Genomic DNA, 22,209 nt, shown 5'->3' with positions numbered 1-22,209 from the left:
GCGACCTTGAATGACAAATAACACAGCAAGGCTTGACGTAATGGCTTGTAGGGTGGACCCACTAGGGACTTGAGGACCCTGGGCAGGTCCCAGGTAGGGTACCTGTGGATCACCTATGATTTCAGGTTGGTGGCTCCCTTCAAAAATGACAGACCGTAGGAAATCCAGCTTGATCACAGGGTAAAATAGAGGCGAGAGCTGCCACCTGATGGTGAAGAGTATTAGGGGAATGCCCCAAGGACAAACCTCACTGCAAAAATCTGAGCACCTTGGGGAGCAGAATCCTTAAGAGGCCCTCTGATGTGCACCATACACAAAAGACACTCCACATTGAGGAGTAGATCTGCTCCATGGACAAACTATCCTGACTGCTGGCTCCTTTTGATCAGAAGAGGTGTATCAGGTAAGACCAATGTCCTTTTCCTGATTTTTAAATTTTACTGCACAATGGTCATTTGAAATATATTTCTAATAAAATTCTTAAATGGGTCAAACATAAATTGAAGAAAACTATGAATTCAGAAAAAAAAAAGAGAGAAACAGGAAAATAGTACAAGGCTGTTGTATCTTCTTTGCTGGTTACAGGAATGAACCACGTTAATCAGCAAGAAGTGGAGAAGTAATTAATAATTTGAAAGAATATATTATTGATCAAATAGTCTTCTTTGCCAAGTATTCTCTTCCTCTTTCCAGATTTAAAAATACTTAAATTAAATGTTATTTTTTACATGCATAAGTGAGTTTCTTCTTTCTAGATTTGAACTGTAAGTACTCTTAATTTTATTGAATGTTAAGGTTAGACTAATTTAGACTTCCGGTTTTTGGCGTCAAGCTGTCACCAGGCAGCCTTCCTTTCTCCGGGGGTTGTCCTGGCCTTTTGTGTGTTTTTTTTGGTGCTTAACGGCGATCACTGACATGGAGAGATGGTGATTTAATAGAGGAACTCCTTGTGTACCTGAGGGAGGTCGGCGGACCCACCGGGAAGCAGGGAAACCCTTTTTGCCAGCGCACGAAGAACCGATCTGCAGATCGGCCTGAAGCTGTGACGCTCCGACTCCATTAAGGAAGCTGTGAGAAGGCGGTGGTGAAAGCTTTGGAGTGAAATAAGTGAAGAGATTCCTTTTGAACGATCGTTGTTTGTGGATAATAGCAGATGAAAGACCCCCTGTTGTGTCCTTTGTATTGTTAAGGAAGAGTGCCAAACCCTTTGAGAAAAGCGGCGACTGCGATCCTTAATTGGCTGATGGCGGCAGAGAACAAACAAGACTAGGCAGATCGAGCAGATGTGATTTAAAACCTTATACCAACTGAACTTTTTCTGCTGGACTCTGTTTGTGATTTTGCAGTGAAAGATTGGAAACGACGTGTGATACACAACATTTGGGGGTGAGAAAGTTTTGGATGTCTTGATGGTAAGAGGAAGTTTTGGACAGATTAAAGTGGATTAGAATGAACTGAGTCGGTGACAAGCCACAAAAATCGGAGGTTTTTATATACTTAATCTTTTTCCTTTTTTTTACCCTCTCTTTCATCTCCCCTCTGTCTAACCCCACTACTTCACCTCACTTTTGATTGCATATTGACTTTGCATTGTTGTTCCAGTTGTCAGAAAACAAACAAAAAATCTACAAACTTTGAACTTTGATTCCCTATTAACTCTACAACGCTGTTCTCTTACTGATAGACTGTCAGAGATTGTCAGAGACTTCCTTAATCATAGAGACTCTCAGAGACTGAACTGTGAACTGTGACTCAGCGCTATTGCATCAGCCCAAGAAGAGAGAAAAAGAAAAGGAAAGAAAAACATCCCTCAATATTATCTGCTCCTTATTAATTTCCTCCACTCCTGAATATTCCTGTCTACTTCCCACTCCTGAATATTCCTGTCTACTGTTACTCTCCTTTTTCCAGTTACAGTTATCCTTCTTTTTTGAATACTCTATATGTGATTTGTTGCAATATTGAGAATAACCCCTTGTTTGATTCTTGAAAACATTCTACATTGATATATTGCCATTACATCTTTATACTGTCATTGATAATACTTTATACTGTTATATTATCATCACTACTAGAGATCTATTGAATCTATGAATTAATTGGATTACTGAGCTAGATTTACTTACGGATTTATATCTGAACTAATAATTTATTTATTGACCTATATACATATATGCTGATGTGTTAACCTATCTACTTATTATATACTTATTTACCTATCTATCAATATAAACACTACAATTTGTCAAACAACTGTATTTAACTATTATAACTATTAATTATTATATATTAATTGAAAGTTATTTTTCATTACCTATTACTTACTCAATTCTTCTAACTTACTCTAACCTTCTTGAATACCCATATCTAGAACATTAATAATACTTATTAGATATTGATATAGAACTGTATATTGACATTTTTGAGTCTTAAAAATTGGATTATAGAGCCTATTATAATATTATTATAACTTATCCTACTATAAGTTTACTATAAGTTATTCTATTAAGATTAATATAAATCAATAGTATCGAACATCTTGAGTATAAGCTAAACTCATATTTCTGTATCTCTTACTATACCCTGTCTGACTTTCCCATAAATATTCAAAATGTCATCTACTAATACAAATACAAGTACTAAAGCTTGGAAGAAGGCAGCACCTCAATCTTCAACCCCGACCACCCAGCGTAACTTAGAAAACTCTTCTACTGACAAAACATCAGCTGTACAATCAGACCAAGCTGCACCCATCACCCTAGCTTCCCTACAAGAGATAATGATTAATATGCAGAAATCAATGGATCGGAAGTATGAATTAATGATGGAAAATATGGGTGCAATGAAGGAAGATATCAAGGAAGAGATCAAGAAAATTGACGATCGTGTTGGACAGCTTGATGAGAAGATAGCGATGATGCATGGAACCCTCACACAGAATGATGAAAAAATTCAAAAAATTGAGGAACAAAATGATAGAATGGAAACCAGGTTACAATACGCAGAAAGTAGAACAGAATATATCAATAAAAATCTGGAAGAGGCCATTTTAAATCTTGAGCTTGAAAAATCAGCATTCTTCTTGAGGTTCCAGAATATTAGCAAATCAAGTGAAGAGAACCTGCCTCAGATTATGTCAGAAATTCTTGCACCCATCACAAATAAAACCCCACAGGAAATGTATCAACAAATGGATGAAATTTACAGATTATCTACAAGTTACGCAAAAAGAAATCGCCTACCCAGGGAAGTACATATTAGATTCACTAAGCGTACTATAAGAGATGAAATCTACAATATGTCAAAGGAAAATCCTCCATCAACAAATGTATCAACAAATGGATGAAATTTACAGATTATCTACAAGTTACGCAAAAAGAAATCGCCTACCCAGGGAAGTACATATTAGATTCACTAAGCGTACTATAAGAGATGAAATCTACAATATGTCAAAGGAAAATCCTTCATCATATAAAGGAAAAGAGATCATAGTCCTTCATCAAGTTCCTAGACGAGTGCGTGAAAAGCGGAAACCCTATCAAACCCTAGCTAATAAACTCAACAGAAACAAGATACCATTTAGATGGCTGACACCTGAGGGCATGCTTATCTCCTTAATTGACAAAAAATACAAAATAACTTCGATAGAAGATGCAAGGGACTTTTACGATCAAGTCATCAAAAAGGTAGATGAGGAATGTATTAGGGAGCAAGAATCAAAAGATAAATCTAGCCTGGATGAAATCAGCTCTGAAGACACTCTCGCAGATAAGGAAACTGGACTTAAATTAATGGAAGAATATGGCAGAGACGGCCCAACAACAAGATCTCAAGCGGAGGCGAGAAAGGAGAAAAGAAGAGAACCAGCAAACTAACTTATATCACAAAAAACCCTTACCAAATAATGAAATAAGACTATTCTCTATCAATATCAACGGCCTCAACTCTCCTAGTAAAAGGAAAAAAACATTCTACAAAATTGAACAACAAAAAGCAGATATAATCAGTCTCCAAGAAACGCATGTAAAAAAACAAGACCAATTAATCTTAAACCATCCCAAGCTTGGAGAAATCTTCACATCCCTTGCTGAAGTCAAGAAAAGAGGAGTAGTACTATACATTAAACCTAAACTTAACCCTAAACTAATTTACACAGACGACAATGGACAGATATTAATACTACAAATTACATCAGGAACAAAAAAAAATACATATAATCGCAATCTATGCTCCCACAATAAATCAATCCACTTTTTATGCAAAGCTACATCAAAAAATCACGGAATTAAACTTAACAAATATAATAATAACAGGCGACTTCAATGCAATATTAGACAGGAAAAAGGATCATAAAAGCACTAAGCAAATGAAAAAGAGAAAACAACTACCGACAACTTTTGAACAACTTACAACTGAATTAGCGCTAAAAGACATATGGCGTCACTTTAATCCAAACAATAGACAATACACTTTTTTCTCTTTTCCTCACAAGTCATGGTCCCGCATTGATATGGCCTGGGCTGATTTAGAATTTATCAATGAAGTAACAGACATACAAATACTTCCAAACTCCTGGGCAGATCATAACCCCATATTGTTGAAATGGAGAGATTCAACTAATAACCATTCAAGACGATGGATTATGAACCAAACAATATTTAAAGAAGAAAACTTTCAAAAAATGTTAAAACAACAATTGGGTGAGTTTCTCCAAATTAACAATGATGGTAACACTTCCACACAAAACCTATGGGACACAATGAAAGCCTATGTGCGAGGAACCTATATTGCATACCAAAATAAAAAGAAAAAACAGAAACAAAACAGCCTATCCACACTAAAAATAAAACTTCAGAACCTCGAAAAAACCCTACAAATGAAACCAGACAATGCCGAAATTTTAGGAGAATTGAATATTACAAAACATTACATAAACCTGCAAACCCAAGAACAACTCTCACATAAATTAAGGATTGCCAAACAAAAGTACTTTGAATTTGCAAACAAACCTGGGCGATGGTTAGCCTCAAAACTCGCTCACCAAAAAGCAGATAAAATTATAGAGGCATTATATGATCATACAGATGCTTTAAAAACAACACTCAGTGATAAAAAACAAATAATTAAATCTTTCTTTGAGGAATTATATAAAAAAGATGACGTAAATGAACAACTAATAAATAACTTATTCAAGAACTTAGAAAATACAGAAAAAATAAATAAGGAAGATCAGGATATGCTAAATGATAAAATAACATCAATGGAACTAACTAATGCAATTACAAAACAAAAAAATAATAAAACCCCGGGCACAGACGGTATACCTGCCGAATTTTACAAACAATTTCAAGAAATTCTGGAGCCTATAATGTTACCCCTTGTTAATGAAATTCTTGAGGGTTCAAAACTTCCTTCCTCCTGGAACGAGGCCTACATAACTTTAATACCTAAAGATACACAAAATAGAGCTTACATTCAAAATTATCGCCCAATATCCCTGCTTAACTCAGATTATAAAATCTTTGCATCCATCATAGCCGAAAGATTTAAACGAATATTAACTGTTAGAATACAGACAGACCAAAATGGCTTCCTTCCGGCAAGAAACATAACAACAAACACAAGGATTATTTTGGACTCTTTAGAATACTACGATAAAAACATAGATAAACCAGTAGCATTCCTATTCGTAGATCTACAGAAAGCTTTTGATAGTTTATACTGGCAATTCTTTACAACACAAATAGCGTCAATGCAATTTGGTAATAAATTTACAGAACTCATTAAAACTATATACTCAATACAAACAGCCAAAATACTGATAAACAATGATATGACAGAAACAATAAATATAAAAAAAGGAGTGAGGCAGGGCTGTCCCTTAGCCCCCCTGATCTTTATCTTTGCACTAGAAGTTCTACTAAATAAAATAAGACACAACAAGGAAATCCAAGGATTAAAAATTAAAAATGAACACTATAAACTTCAAGCTTTTGCTGATGACATGGTGTTCATTGTACAAGACCCCTTAAAATCTGCACCTATCCTAATTAATGAAATAAATAAATTTGGAGAGATTGCTGGATTAAAAATTAATAGAGAAAAAACAAAAATGATAACAAAAAATATGACAAAACAGCAGATATCGAAATTAGAAGAATCCACTAAAATAAAAACCGCCAAAAAAGTTAAATACTTAGGATTATGGATTACCGCAAATTGCAGCACTATCAAGAAAGACAATTATGATAAACTAATCAATGAAATGGACAAAGATTTTTGCAGATGGTCGAAACTCCCACTCTCTATAATGGGGAAAATTGCTGTAATTAAAAGCAATATACTTCCTAGATTTCTATACCTTTTCCAAACTGCACCCATTAAACTAAACAGGACCTTTTTCAAAAACTTACACCAATAAATTCGTAAATTCATATGGAGAAAAAAAAAGGCCAGGATAAAACTTAAGGACCTACAAGACCATAGGTCAAGGGGTGGATTTGGGTTACCAAACATGGAACTATACTACCATGACTCAATTGTAAACCTACTGAAAGAATGGATAATACTTAAAAATTCTAGAATATTAACACTTGAAGGCTATGACCTTCAATCCGGGTGGCACAAGTTTCTGATGACAGACATAGATAAAATACCAACATATTTCAGATCACACTACATCCGAAAAACCTTAATTAACACCTGGCACTTCATTAAAAAAAACCACTACCTCTGCATCCCAAAATGGATTTCACCAACAGAAGCCATTATATACCCGAATGCATTAACCCCTGATAAAATTATAACATACGACCAACTACTAAACGAAAATAATGAACTAATCCCTAAGCAAAAACTCATGGAAAAAGGTATTAAAGTAGATTGGTTACACTACCTACAAATAAAATCAAAATATAATGAAGATAAGAACAAATCAGACTTCCAAAAAAATAACCCCCTCGATAAAATAATTTTTGGTCCACAAAAAAAGCAAATATCAAATATATACAATATCCTCCTTCAACACGATACTGTTGAAGAAATAGTTAAAGGAACTATGATAGCGTGGTCACAAAACTTTGGGTACACAATTTATTTAAACGAATGGGAAAAAATTTGGACTGCTAATTATAAACTAACGATGGCAACCTCATATAAGGAAAACCATTACAAACTGTTCTACAGATGGCACTTGCCACCTGCTAGACTTGCAAAAATGTATCCAAATCTATCACCATTATGTTGGAAATGCAGGGAAAAACCAGGTACATATTACCACATCTGGTGGACATGTGAAACCACCCAAAAATATTGGGAAAAAATTAAAACTATACTAGAACAAATTACTTCTCAGACTATCCATGCGAAACCCGAACTATTTCTACTAGGAATCACAAGACAAAATTTTAGTAAAGAAAACAGATATATTATAATCCATTTTATTACAGCCGCACGGATTTTATATGCACAATTTTGGAAGCAAGAAAAAAACCCAACTACCCTATCACTCTTGATTAAAATAATGGAATGCGCAGAAATGTCCAAACTAACAATGTAACTGCAAAACAAGGATAAGACAGATTTCTACAAAGCTTGGGATAAATGGTACCTCTGGTTAAAAAAAAGGAATTATCTAAAAATTATTCATCAAGAAAAATATCCAACAAAAACAACTTGAAAAAATAGCAATTTACATCACAAATCATAACATCAAATTGAAACAACAAACTGTAAACATCGATCGACACGAACTCCAACTTTACAAAGAAAATAAACCCCTAAATCAATTATACATATTGGCACTAAAAACTACATACAAAACATATCGATAAAGCCTTAGGGTAAAACACACCAACTACGAGCTCAAACTACAGGCCGCAAATCATGAAAGACCCAGCTCTAACGCTGGTTTTCGCTTCTCTATCCCCCCCTCCTTCTTTTCCCTATCCCCCTTCCTTCTATATCTACTTCCCTCCCTTCACAACCCCCTTCTCCCACTCCCCAATTACTACATAAGTAGAGTGTAAATGTTAAAATGTACAATATGTATATCTCTTTTGTCTTTCTGTATTTGGTTTTTATTGTATATATTTAATAAATTTATTTTTAAAAAAAATAAAGTTAGACTAATTTATAATAAACTACATATTTCTAGATTTCCTCTTAAAATATATGATACTTACACTAGGTTTGATGGAATTAATTTTTGTCTTCAAAGAAATAGCCATGGTAAAGCCTCCTGGGGTTAAAGCTTTCGAAACAAGCAAAAGTACAGCTTCAGCAGGATACAGGAAACAGCTAGTAAATTCCACATTAACTTTTACTTGGCTCCTGCATTGGTGAATAATAAGATATTTTCTAATGCAATTATTGCAGACAAAATAGAATAGTTTTATACACCTGATACTGAATATCTTTTACTAAAACAAACTGAAAGGTAAAGTCTTGACTATTGGGCATAATTGATAAAAAATAAAAAAGGAAGTACAGTATCTGATTATACACATCATAATGGCAGTAAGAATAATTTATGTGCAATTTTAGAAAAATGGGAGAATACCAAAAAATGAGGACATAATTAGAAAAATATTGGAATGTGTTGAGGTGGATAAATTAACAAAGAAAATAAAAGAAAAGAAGAGTCCGATTATTACTTAGTATGGACTAAATTATATGAATGGCTGGAAGAGAGAAAGAATTGGTAAAGAAGTGAACTGAAAGGAATAAGAACTGAGATTGTTAATATTTGAATGACTATTATGAATGTTAATGATAAACTATTATAGAAGAAATATGTAATAAAGAAATGTAGAATAAGTAAATTATAAACTTTAAATACATATATAAGGGATAATATAATTGTGAATATTTACTGATGCAAGCTTATTGTAAATATGGGGAAATTGTTCCCCTATTGATTGGTTTGTTTGTTATGTGTTTGTGTTATATGTTTATTTAATTTTTTAAAAAGAAATACTTGGAGGAATTAAACAGATTACTATTAAAATTTATGTAAAAAAGCAAGGTAAAAAAGCAAGAATAAAGCTGAAACTGTTACAAAATTGTAATAATAAAGAAAGCTTTGGGTTGCCAGATTGGGAGTTATATTATCAGGCACCTGCACTTTATGTGACTAAAAGAATGGATAACTTTGAGACATAGATTATTATTAACTTTGGAGCAGCGGTCCCCAAACTACGGCCCGCGGGCCGGATGCGGCCCGCTGAGGTCATTTACCCGGCCCGTGGCAGCGTACGAGATTTTACCATCTATAATATACTAAGTTCCGAATGTCCTCTCCACTCTGCTGCCGAGCGTCTGGCGGCGGCAAGGAAGAGGAAAGCCAGGAGGGCGGGGAGGAAAGCACCCTATGGCAGAGCAGCAACAGTTCCTCTGAGAAAGAAATTGGCCAATTGCTTTCCTCCCCGCCCCCTGGCTTTCCGCCTCCTCCTCCTCCAGACGCTCAGCTGCAGACCGTCTTTGTCCCTCCAGTGCCGCTTTTTTGCTTTTTTTTTTTTTGTACCGGTGAGGTTTGCGCGCGCTTGGGCACTTTTGGCGTGTGGGGGGTCTGCTGCGGAGAGGGAGAGAGAGAGAGAGAAAGAGGGAGACATAGAAAGGGAGTGTGAGAGAGAAATAACGCAAGAAAGAGAGGGAGAGAGAGAGCGGGAGAGTGCTGCTTTTTTGCTTCTTCGCTGCCCGCGGGGAGCCTGGAAGCCCTGCAAGAGCGTCTGGAGGGGGCAGTAAACAAGACCGGCTCTTCCCGCGGGCAGCGAAGAAGCAAAAAAGCAGCACTCTCCCGCTCTCTCTCTCCCTCACCGGTGCAAAAAAAACGCAAAAAAAACGAACGGAGGCGGCGGCGGCGAGCTCAAGGAACCAAGAGCCGGTCTTTCTCCGCGCTGAATTGTTGCAGCTTCTGAGGCCGCATCCGCCTCCAGGCGAAGGGATCTCCTCGGTGGGCAGCCTCGGTCCGAAAAGGACCGGCTGTTGGCCCCTTGGCGGAGGCAGAGGCGGCCTCAGAGGCTGCAACAATTCAGCGCGGAGAAAGACCGGCTCTTGGTTCCTTGAGCTCGCCGCCGCCGCCTCCGTTCGGTTTTTTTGCGTTTTTTTTGCACCGGTGAGGGAGAGAGAGAGCGGGAGAGTGCTGCTTTTTTGCTTCTTCGCTGCCCGCGGGGAGCCTGGAAGCCCTGCAAGAGCGTCTGGAGGGGGCAGTAAACAAGACCGGCTCTTCCCGCGGGCAGCGAAGAAGCAAAAAAGCAGCACTCTCCCGCTCTCTCTCTCCCTCACCGGTGCAAAAAAAACGCAAAAAAAACCGAACGGAGGCGGCGGCGGCGAGCTCAAGGAACCAAGAGCCGGTCTTTCTCCGCGCTGAATTGTTGCAGCCTCTGAGGCCGCCTCTGCCTCCGCCAAGGGGCCAACAGCCGGTCCTTTTCGGACCGAGGCTGCCCACCGAGGAGATCCCTTCGCCTGGAGGCGGATGCGGCCTCAGAAGCTGCAACAATTCAGCGCGGAGAAAGACCGGCTCTTGGTTCCTTGAGCTCGCCGCCGCCGCCGCCTCTGTTCGGGCGAAGGGATCTCCTTGGTGGGCGGCGGCGGCTGCAGCTTCAAGAGACCAACACCCGGTCCTCGTTGAGCTGAGCTTCCTTTGGCTTCCTTCGAGGCGGCAGGTGAGCTTTGCAGTTTTGCCTCGAAGAAAGCCAAAGGAAGCTCAGTTTGGGGGCGGGCCTGAAGCCACCGCCGCCGCCTACTCTGCCCCGCACTTAGTCTGCACCGGGCAGCTCTGGCGGGCGCGGGGCAGCAGGGCAAGCCGCGAAGGTGGCGCAGCCAAACGTGGGTCGAGCGGGAGGGCACTGAGCAGTTGCGTGGGGTGGCGGTGGGGCGGTTGGCTGCAAGGCACTGGCGCCGGCGGCAGCTTGATGTGTTGCAGGACGCCGCACATTGCTGGCGCTGCGCTGGGCATGGGGCTGGCACCTCTGTCCCGGCCCAGCCAGTGGGCCAGTGCCAGTCCGTGCCCATGCCCAGCGCAGCGCCAGCAATGTACTGCGACCCGACGTTGGTGCCACTGTCTTGGAGCTTCTGCTTGCAGCCGACTGGCTCGCGGCGCGTTGCAGGGCAGAAAAAAAAAGAAGAGAGGAAGGAAGAGAGAAGAAAAGGAGAGAGAGAGAAGGAAAGCATGAGAGAGAGGGAGAGAAAACAAGTGAGAGGGGGAGGGAATGTGAGAGAGAGAAAGAGAAAAATGAGAAAATGATGGAGGGAAAGAACGAGGGAGAGGGAAACAAAACAAATGAGACAGAAGGAAAAAAGGGGAGAGGGAAGAGAAGTGGGAGGGAGGGAGGGAAAGAAGAAGAAATGGAGGGAACAAGGAAGGAAGGAAGAATGAAATGAATTGAGGGGTGGAGGAAGGAAGGACTTTTTTGGGGGGGCGGTGTAAATTTTTTTAAAAATTTCTCTCAACATACATTCAAACAATACAATGTACCATCTAATTTTCCCTGAATAAAATGCAGTATTTTGTCAGTAACTAATATCAATCATCAAAAAAGTTGCAAAAGTTTTTTTTTCTAATGTTGTGATCCAGGTACATACTTTTCTTTTAATTAAATTCCCTCCTTAATGTTCCTTCTAAAAGTACAACACCAATTATATTTCTAACTTAACCATTATGCCAAAGTGCTTCCTTCTTTCTTTATATATTTTTCTATAAATATTTTTCTATATTTTTCTATAAACCAAGAAAACCTTGTATAACCAATCAGATGTTAACAAAAGAAAATTAAAAACAAAACATAAACATATATGAATCTCAGACTTCTTTCCCCCCCCAAATAGTACGTTCCCATTTTGTTTTTTACATTAAAATAAGGTATGTGCAGTGTGCATAGGGATTTGTTCATAGTTTTTTTTATAGTCCGGCCCTCCAACAGTCTGAGGGACAGTGAACTGGCCCCCTGTGTAAAAAGTTTGGGGACCCCTGCTTTGGAGGGACATCATTTGCAACTAGGTGGCATGCAGTAATGGGTTTTCAGCACTACATGTGAGTTTCCTGCATTGCATGTGGTCGACATATTGTTTTTGGTATTTTTATTTAAAAAAAATATTTAGGGGGATTTTTTGCATTGTGCATTTGTGTGCATGGCCATGAGACATGGCCATGCAGTGCAGGAGGAAACTAAGCTGCAGAGAGATAAGTTGGAAGCTACCTCTGCCGTGTGTTCCAACTGAGCTGTCTCCTCTTGCCTAAGGTAAGTCGCAGTCGTGTCAGGCCACCCACCCCATCCCTGGAGCTTGCTGCCGCCCCCATCCCCTCCAAGGTTAAGGCTGCGCAGTCTAGCTTGCTGTGAGGGCAAGGCCAAAACCATCCCCACTGGGCTCCCTGGTGGCACAGGGGAAAGGCGTGGTAGCTCCCATGAGGAACGGACATTTACAGCAGTTTTGGAGCGGCTTCAAGTGTAGGCTATTGCAATAGTTTTTCACTCCAATCAGCCCGGGCTTGAAAACAAGCTCCAAAACTGCTCCAAAACTACCCTCTTTTAAGCAGTCCTTCTCAATAGTAGCACACACTCCCCTGTGAGGGCTGGGGGGGAACAATACAAGGGGGGTGACCCATGGAGGCCCCCCTTGCCTGCTCTGGTAATTGTGTGTCGGGCTTGGAGCCTCAGGCGGATTCCTTGCTGCAAGCCAAGCCGCTTAACTTTTTATTATAAAGCTGGTCAGCTTTTTATTATAAAAACGCTTGGCTTACAGCAAGAAATCCTTTTGACAGACAATTACTGGAGTGGGAGGGGGCTCCATCTACACGGACCACTAATGTGGAGGAAGGTGATCACCATGCGTCCATGGAGCACCCCCTGCCTGCTCTGGTAATTGTGTGTGAGGCTCAGGCAGATTGCTGCAAGCCAGGCGGCTGGGGGAAAGAGAGTTTGGTGGCTGTGTGTGCACATCCCCTCTTTGCCTGGCTCTTGCCCACAGTTGCCTGGCTTGCAAAGGAAGCCAGGCAGCTGGGGAAAAGAGAGGCCAGTGGTTGCATGTGCGCATCCCCTCTCTGCCCAAATGTGTTTCCCACAGTCATCTGGCTTGCAAAAGAAGCCAGGCAGTGGGGGGGGGGGAAGAGAGACTAGTGGCTGCATTTCAGTGCCCTGACACTGCCCTGGCCTGGGAAAATCCCAAAGCCAAAGCCTAGAAGATGAGGGGGGTGATGGAGAAGGAGCCGGAGTGGTTGCAATGGGGCTTGGGCATTTGGGGATCTTCTTGCTGTCCTTCCTGCTCCCTTGGCCACTCCTCTCCACCCTGACACCTCCCGCCCCATGGCCACTGCTGGCCCTGGCTGCGCTGTCCAGCCCTGGCTTGGCGGTGGGTGAGGGGACCATGACTGCCTTGCAGGACGTCTCATTCCCCATGGCTAAGTGGGAGGGATATAGGCCTGAGACAGGGAGCAGCTTGCCCAAGTGACTGCTACAACAACTGTGGGAGAAGAAACCCTTTTTGCCTCTGATGGATCTTCCCGGCTGTTGTAATGCATCAGAAGCAAGAAGGGTTTCTCCTCCAATGGTTGTTGCAGCAGCTGCCCGGGTGAGCTGCTCCCCATCTCAGGCCCATGCTCCTCTCACCTAACCACAGCAAAAATTTAGAATGCATCCACTCTTTCTGGCACTGAGTTGGAAGCAGAAGGAGAAAGCTAGGCTTCTTTGCTAGTCTTCCAGCTGGCAAAACATTACTTTTGTGGATTCTGAAGGCTTGGCTAAGTAGGAGACATGGGATTGAAGACGTGAGCGTGGGTAACATCAAGTTGGCCACACCTACTCTATCACATGACCATAAGACCATGCCCACAAAATAAGCCACACCCACAGTGTGATAGTAAAAATTTTGGGAACCCTAGCCTGGTGGTATGCCTTTCTATGGTATTGGAAAAATAAAATACATAAATATTTCCAAGAACACTATATTAGAAATGCTCTGTTTTTAGTATGGGCAAAAATGAAGGAAAAACACTACTTGGAAACATCAATCTGGCTCTCCACACTGGAGGCACTAATACATCCAAATGTGGTTGATACAGAAAAAATTATAAGATATAAGGATATTCTGAATGAGAAAGGGGAATTGAAAAGCAAACAGGAACTGCATAGTCAAGAGATAGATTTAGCATGCTGGCCAAATGTACGAATACAATCAAGATATGAAAAAAATGCAGAGAGGTGGAGCTGTTACCAGTCACAAAGAATGTAACTCTCTATCCCTGTGCTGGCTTTTCCATTTATCAACTCGAAAAACAGCTAAAGCCTCCTTGTAGGGATGGCAAAGTTAAGGAGGGGGTGCCCTGTGAGCTCTCAGGAGAGATTGCAACTCTCCTGCTGAACCCTGAGGTTCCCCCCCCCTCTATGCCACCAGGTGGAAAAGAGGCGGTCTAAGATGGCTGCCAAGAAGCTGGGAAAGCAGAAGACCATTTAAGCATAGTGCAGGTGCGGACTTTGGTGAACACTGTGAACTGTGAGACAAGAATTCTTTTTATTCAAAGTTTAACCCCAGAAGGATTTCAGAGAAAAGAGAGGTTCACAATTATTTTTAAAGTAGCAGAAATATAGAACTCTGAAAAAAAAACTTTAAAATTGAAGGAAAGAATTAAAGGAGAAAAGGCAGAAAAATTGCTAAAGTGTAGAAAATTGGACTTTTTAACTGGATTGGCACTGCTTTGGATGGGCATTTTGAAATTCTGGGATTATTTACTTAAAAATCAATGCTAAATGTGGAAAAATAAAAAACTGGTTAATATTGAAATCCAATCTAAAAGAGCCGCCTGCTGATGAGAGAAAGAATGACATACTCCCAAAATCATGGAACTATTTGATGGTTTGGGATTTAAATCTGATAATAAAGAAGATATAATAATTAAAATGACCCCTGAAGATTATAAAACAAGACTGAATTTATAGAAGGACCTACGGATATTCTGGAAATTTTATGGGACTATCCAGAGGAGCAGACTGATTAATTTAGGGAAAGAAAGAACTAAAAATATTGAATTTTTTGAGAAATGAGTATAGGTTTGACTATATTGGATTATTGGACAGAGGAAGGATGCCAGCCACAATAATCAGATGCACATAAATTCTCAAATTAAAAAAAGGATTTAATATATAAAAAAGTCCCAATATTGTAAAAGTCTTTTAAATATATTTTCAGAGAGAGAAGCAAGCTAGCAAAATGCTATCAGTTGGCTAAGGTCCCAGAATGAAGATAACCTGGTAATAATTACCAGCTGTAGTCAGAGTTCTCAGATCAAGTCCTCAGAAAATAACTAGAAGACCGAAGCTCATTAATAAAGCTAACAATGTTTTTTAAAAAATCCATACCAAATGCAAGAGACAAGATGATTCTTCAATGAATGACGTTGTTTTTCTGCAACAAGGCAGAGCATGCCTCACTCTTAAATAGTGTGAGGGCACGACCCAATTACCCAGCAGCACTACTTATGTGTTCTGCCGGCGTTTGCCACCCGCCCTTATTTACAAGTTAATTAGTCCAGACACACACATACACACGATAGAAGGCAAATAAATGTTCTTTAACAACAGAAGAGAAGAAAAAACTCCCTTTTAAACTTCAAAAGTATTTCTTGTAGCACCAAGGCACAGTTGGAATACAATACAAGAATGAAGTCCAATTATTGGACGTTTGCGGGTGGCAAACGTCGTGCAGAACGCAGCCGCTAGAGCTATCGTGGGGCTTTCTAGATTCGCCCACGTTTCTACAACACTCCGTGGCTTGCATTGGCTGCCGATCAGTTTCCGGTCACAATTCAAAGTGTTGGTCATGACCTTTAAAGCCCTACATGGCATTGGACCAGAATACCTCCGGAACCGCCTACTACCGCACGAATCCCAGCGGCCGATAAGGTCCCACAGAGTTGGCCTTCTCCGGGTCCCGTCGACTAAACAATGTCGTCTGGCGGGCCCCAGGGGAAGAGCCTTCTCTGTGGCGGCCCCGGCCCTCTGGAATCAACTCCCCCCGGAGATTAGAACTGCTCCCACCCTCCTCGTCTTCCGTAAACTACTTAAGACCCATCTATACCGCCAGGCATGGGGGATTTGAGACACCTTTCCCCCAAGCTTATTATAATTTATGTTTGGTATGTATGTGCTGTTTGGTTTTTAATTGATAGGGTTTTTTAGTTTTTTTCTTAATATTAGATTTGTGCCTGTACAATACTGTTTTATCGCTTGTTGTGAGCCGCCCCGAGTCTTCGGAGAGGGGCGGCATACAAATCTAATAAATTATTATTATTATTATTATTATTATTAACTCAGTAACTGTGAAATTGGGTCACAGCTACTGTTGTTCAAACAGTGATAAACACTCACAATGAAGTATAATCCAAAGTCCAGGAATCCAGGAATCCAAACACAGTCTTGAATACAATCAGGAAACAACAATTCACCTTGATGAACTACGATCAGATAATCTTCCCCAATGGCCAAGCCAGCACGCTGCTATTTTAATCAGCAGCTCTAATTACTGGTGGCCTCTCTTATCTCCTGTAATATTTCTTAAGTTGTTCTCTCCTATGCATAACTCTACGTATGCGTGGGTCTGTCGTACATTCCTGATCTGAATCCAGCAAAGATAAAGATGATTGATCTCCTCCTGAGTTGTCTGCCAAACCCCCCTCTTCCATGTCACCCACACTTCCTTCATCAGAGGATAATTTGCTGGCAGACTCTGTCAGGAGCAAAACAGGCCTGTGGCATGTGGATGTTTTCCCACATCCACCTCCACATTCCTTGGGGCAGGAGCTGGGCAAGAGCTAACCACAACACTTATGAGTGACTCTTTTTCTAGCCAACCAGGAGCCTTGACCTTTGAACCCTAGTCAACCAGGAGCCATTACCTTTGAACCCTAGCATCCAGAAGCAGCTCCTCCTCTTTCCCAGAGTCACTCAGCCCTAGAAATAGCAACTTGTTGCTGGCAGGAAGTGTTGTTTCATTCTGGACAGGAATTGCTGATTTACCCATGTCAGGCCCTGGCTGTTGTTCTGACCCTGATCCCTCATCACTGTCACTGTAACTGTTAGGTACCAGAAATACAGGATGCCTGCCTCACCTCTCCACTGTCTTTGCATTCTCAGACTTTGAATCCATAACTATTTGCACAGGATCCGAGTGAACTATCACACTATCCCTCACCACAGGGTCCTTCCCCCAGGTCTGATTGTTGCAGTTTCAAAAGGAACCACGCACTAGATCTGGAGTGTCAAAAGAGTCCACATCCTCCCATGTAAACTCTTACAGCTCATGTCCCACCCATTCTACCTACTTGTTATGGTTGGCTCTGGGCCAGCTCCTGCCCCATGGACTGTGGGGGTGGATGGGGTGAATCCTCCCAGTGTCAGAGGCCAGTTTTACTGCCTACTGCTTCTGACAGCGAAGCATCTGAAGCAGAGAATGAATGTGAAATAGGATCCTCAGAGGGGGTCATGGCAGAAAGCCCATTAGGGAGTAATTCATCATCATTACCCTCGCTGGATTCAGATGGAGAGACATTCATTGACATACGCAGCCACAGGGCAATGACTAGGAAAGAGTAACTGCATAGATACTACAGGAAATGAGGGAGTTCACCTGTGGTTGGGTGTGGTTAGACTAATTGGGGCTGCTGTTAAATTGGCAGCATTCTGGCCTCTGAATGTGGAAGTTTATCCGTTCGGTGAAAGAGGAAGTGGCTTTTGTCTCAGGATTCTCCAAGGACTCTCTTTGCATTGATTCCAGGGCTCTGAAACTAAACCATAGTCAAGTATGTGAGTTGAAAAGGTTTGAAGGAGAGTGGCTGTGACGTCTTCACAGCTGCTTGTTAATTGCTTTGTGTTTGTTTATTGATTTTCACAGCATTCAAGTCTGTTGCTTTGAAGGCGAGCCCTTTGACTACCAAAAGGGTGTTTGGTTTCTATTTTACTTTCGATAAAAACAGTGTTCTTGACTTTTTCAAGTATGTGTGTCTGAATTCCTACCTTGGCACTTAATTGGGGGCTCGTGCCGTGAAGCCCAGCAGAACACCTACTACTGAAACCAGCCTTTCAACCAATGGGAATTCCAGATCCCGGCAATCTCAGGCTCCACATCCTGAACTCTGGGCCCAGATGGCAGTCATGCAGCAGAATGGAGAGGATGGGCAGGATGGACTGGGACAAGAAGGGAGTGATGGAAAGCAGGGTGAACTCGAAGCATGTGGGGCAAGGTCAATCAGTAGGATACAGGATTGATGACAGCCTTGATTAGAAGGGAGCCAGACGGTGGTGCATCTCGCTGGGATCGGTCTGTGAATCTTTGTAGTCTGCCTTGGCCCACTCTAATTGCTGCTTGATGACTTGATGCACAGACTAGAGTTCCGATAGGAAATATTTGGACACAGGAACTGGGAAATCTAGAAGTGTGAGGGGGAAGAATCGGGGATGATAACCTAGGTTGGCGTAAAATAGAGTAGTCTAGGTGGAGGTGTGTTGGGAATTATTGAATGCAAATTCTGTGATGGGTAAATACTCGGCCCAGTTGTTCTGTTGTTCATTTACAAAACATCACAGGTATTGCTGCAGGTTGCCAATAACTTTTTACATCTTTCCATAGGTCTCCAGATGATGGGAAGATGACAAACACACTTGGACATCTAATGAAGCCATCAGCCCCTTCCAAAACTGGGAGGTCAACTGCAACCCTTGATCCAACATGACCTCATCTGGTAGGCCGTGTAGCTTAAACACATGTTGAATAAACAGGTGGGCTGTGGCTCATGTTGTGGGTAAACCTCTACAAGGGATGAAGTGGACCATTTTTGTGAGCATGTCCACGACCACAAACACAGTTGTGAAACTGGCAGATGGCAGATTTCCCTATCCTCCTTCCTTCTATAACTACTTCCCTCCCTTCGCAACCCCCTTCTCCCACTCCCTAATTACTACATAAGTAGAGTGTAAAAAATGTACAATATGCATATCTCTTTTGTCTTTCTGTATTTGGTTTTTATTGTATATATTTAATAAATTTATTTTTCAAACAAAAAATAAAAAAAGAAAGAAACTGGCAGATGGCGGCAAGTTGGTTAAAAGGTTCATGGACACAGCTCCACAAGGTTTCTAGGGTGTGGGCAGTTTGTAACAAACCTAGGGATGAGATGACCTATACATATCAATATAACAGGACACTAAATTTAAAGTCTTGTACAACCCAAAATGTTGCATGGTTGTCATGGCACTGCTGTAGGATGATTCCTTGAAGTAGGCCAGCTGGAAGGTAGATCTTGTTCCTAAAATGGAGCAAGCCTTCAGAGAAGGTCCAAGGAGACTCTAGACCAATCTCCTGTCTCTGCTGCTCCATGAAGCTGTCTCATTGCTGTGCCTCCCAAATACTTCCTCTGGGATAAATGGGAGTCCAGACCACCACAAATGACTCCACTGGGAGGATGGTTTGAGGTGGCAGCAGTTTTCCAGCATGGTTCTACTTAGGTTTATAATCCACTTGCAAATTCTGGCCACTAGAAAGCTAATGGATATGGAAATAAAATCAAGCAAAGAAAAAGGACCATTGAATTTGACATTGAGTTTCCTTGCTGACTGCAAATATTCCATATTTTTGTGAACGGCCCGGACCTCAATCTGATGGCGCCACCCTTCAAATGCCATTTTGATGGCCAAGAGTTCCTTCTTCCCAATTGTATAGTTCCTTTCAGAGGGATTCAATTTACAGGAGTAATGCAAACAGGGAAATAAGGGTCCACCATCAGCTCGAGTCTGCAAGAGTACGGTGCTGACAGCGATATCCGAAGTATCTGTCTCCACGACAAAGGGTCTGGTAGGTCGGGATGTTTCAGGATGGGCTCATGCATGAAGGTCTCCTTTAAAGTCTGGAAGGCATGTTGTTCAGCATTGCCCTATTGGAACGGAACACATTTCTGGAGCAATTGGGTAAGGGGTGCAGTCAGGGTGGCAAAATATGGAATAAATGCCCAGTAGTAGTTTGCAAAGCCGAAAAACTGCTGCACATCCTTGACTCAGCGAGGAGGCTGCCATGTTGTCAAAGCCTCGCCCTTGCCAGGGTTCATGGCTATGCTTCTCTTAGGTCCAATTTGGTAAACACAGTCACTGACTGAAGCCTCTCCATTAATTCGGGGATGAGCAACAAAGGGTATCAGTTGTGCAAGGTGAGGCATTGAGCATACAGTAGTCACAACATAAATGAAACTCTCCTGACTTTTTCTTCACAAATAGAACTGGGGCTGAAAGAGGTGACTGGGAAGGCCGAATGAAATGCTGGGCCAAGTTTTTATTAACAAATTATTTTAAGGCCTCTAATTCAGGTTCTGATATGGAATACATGTCCCCAGCAGGAAATGGCACATTGGGAAGTGGGTCAATAGGGCAGTTGTAAGGCTGATGTGGGGGCAACTTATCTGCCTCTGGTTCGCTAAAGACATTGTCATACTCCAAAAGCTCCATCGGCAGTGTCATGTCTGAGAAACTCTGTAATGCATCAGCACAGGTTGGAAGTGTATGGTCTGCACATTGCACATTGCAGGCTGGAAAAAGACACAAAGTTCTGTGACCATATGATCCACAGGTCATGAACCCTCAGTCACGACAGACCCAACACCAATGGCAAATGCAGACCTGCAGTGACATAGAACTGGATGGCTTCCTCAGGCTGTCCTACCGTTAAACACACAGGCTGCATCATGAACTTAATTGGTCCAGAAAACAAAACCTGGTCATCAGTGGTCTGGATGACTATCGGAGGGTCCATAGGGCACAAGGGCACATTGAACACCTCATCCATAAAGTTTGTGATTGCCCCAGAATCCACTAATGTGTGTGATTGGCCCCTCATGGACTGGTTAGCAATGAAGACTTGAGTGTCCAAAATCAAATGATGAGAGGGTCAAGAATCTCAATCCACAGAAACAGAGTCTGCTTTGAGATGTGCCTGACCCTGCCTTTTCTCTAAGTCAGACTCCTGTCATTTCCTGACAAGATGGGGGGGATTTGAATCGCCGTATTAGGAATTACTGTGCCATGTTTTTTTCTTGGGGCAATTGATGGCAAAATGTCCAGGCTGCCCACAATATAAACACAAAATCCTTGCCAGTGTCAGAGTTTTTCCTCACAGGACAAGCAAGGCCTGGTTGCACCAATGTTCATGAGTTCAGCGCATGCGATGGAAGCTTGTTAGACCACTTGAGACATAGTATTGATAAGATAAACATGGGGTGAAGGTGCAGGAACAAGATGGAGCTGGTTACTATGTGGTAAAGCTGAGGCTGATGAAGGGGTGGGAGTTGCCTGAGCAGCACACTGAGATTGTCTGCTCTGCAATCAAGCATCAATCCACAAACACAGACATATCATCTCTACCAGGATGGGTGGAATCTCCACACAAGCCAGCTCATCTAGTAAACAGTCTGATAAACTATCCTGGAAGCTATCCAGGAGAGCTGACTTATTCCACGTGGAGTCCTGGCTGTGAAGGAGAAATTCACCAATGTACTCTCGGAGAGATTTGAGGCCTTGCCTCAGCTCCTTCAATCTCCTAGAAGCTGTTTGTGCCTTAATGGGATCTGCAAACACCTCATCCAGATGAGCACAGAAACTCTGAAAATCCTGTAGGAGAGAACTATTTTGAACAAGTAATGGGTGGCCCATTGCGCTGTTGAGCCAGAGAATAAACTGATGATAAACCCCACTTTGTCTCTGTCATGGGGAAAATCTTCTGGCCGCAAAGCTATAAACAGCTGGCATTGTCCCCAAAAGGCCATGTATATAGATTCATTAAATTTATCCAGTACAGCAACTGGGCAATGGCATGTCGGAGCTGGCATGGGAGCTGGTTGACCGATCTGGCTTTGAAGAGCAGCTAGCAGGGCTGTAAGGATATTTATCTGTTGCTGCAATGAGGCATTTTCCTGATGAAGCTGCTCCATTTTTCCGATTGAGGATGGGGGGCAGAAAAACAAACTGTTCTGTCCTAGTGCTGGCCCCAATAATCAGATGCACACAGATTGTCTAATTAATAAAATGATTTAATATATACAAAGGTCCTGATATTGTAAAAGTCTTTTAAGAGTCTTTTCAGAGAGAGAAGAAAGCTAGCAAAATGGTATCAGTTGGCAAAAGTCCCAGCATGAAGATAACCCAGTAATAATTGTTCTGGGCACGGGTATTTATTTCTCCA

At 41.7% G+C, this 22,209-nt stretch overlaps 1 protein-coding gene across 1 annotated transcript in view; it reads right to left on the bottom strand.

Annotated features, from left to right (window-relative positions):
- CFAP47 (cilia and flagella associated protein 47) overlaps window positions 1–22,209 on the bottom strand; it is a 1,022,460-nt gene that overhangs the window by 572,580 nt on the left and 427,671 nt on the right. Inside the window, exon 38 of the mRNA XM_070750589.1 lies at window positions 8,184–8,331. Coding sequence (XP_070606690.1) covers window positions 8,184–8,331 — 148 coding nt within the window. The remainder of the gene's footprint in view (window positions 1–8,183; window positions 8,332–22,209) is intronic.

This window comes from Erythrolamprus reginae, chromosome 4 (genome assembly GCF_031021105.1).
Source record: "Erythrolamprus reginae isolate rEryReg1 chromosome 4, rEryReg1.hap1, whole genome shotgun sequence".
NCBI classification, from domain to species: Eukaryota; Metazoa; Chordata; class Lepidosauria; order Squamata; family Dipsadidae; genus Erythrolamprus; species Erythrolamprus reginae.
The sequence above is the reverse complement of the archived record's forward strand: the minus strand, read 5'-3'. Positions and strand labels throughout refer to the sequence as shown.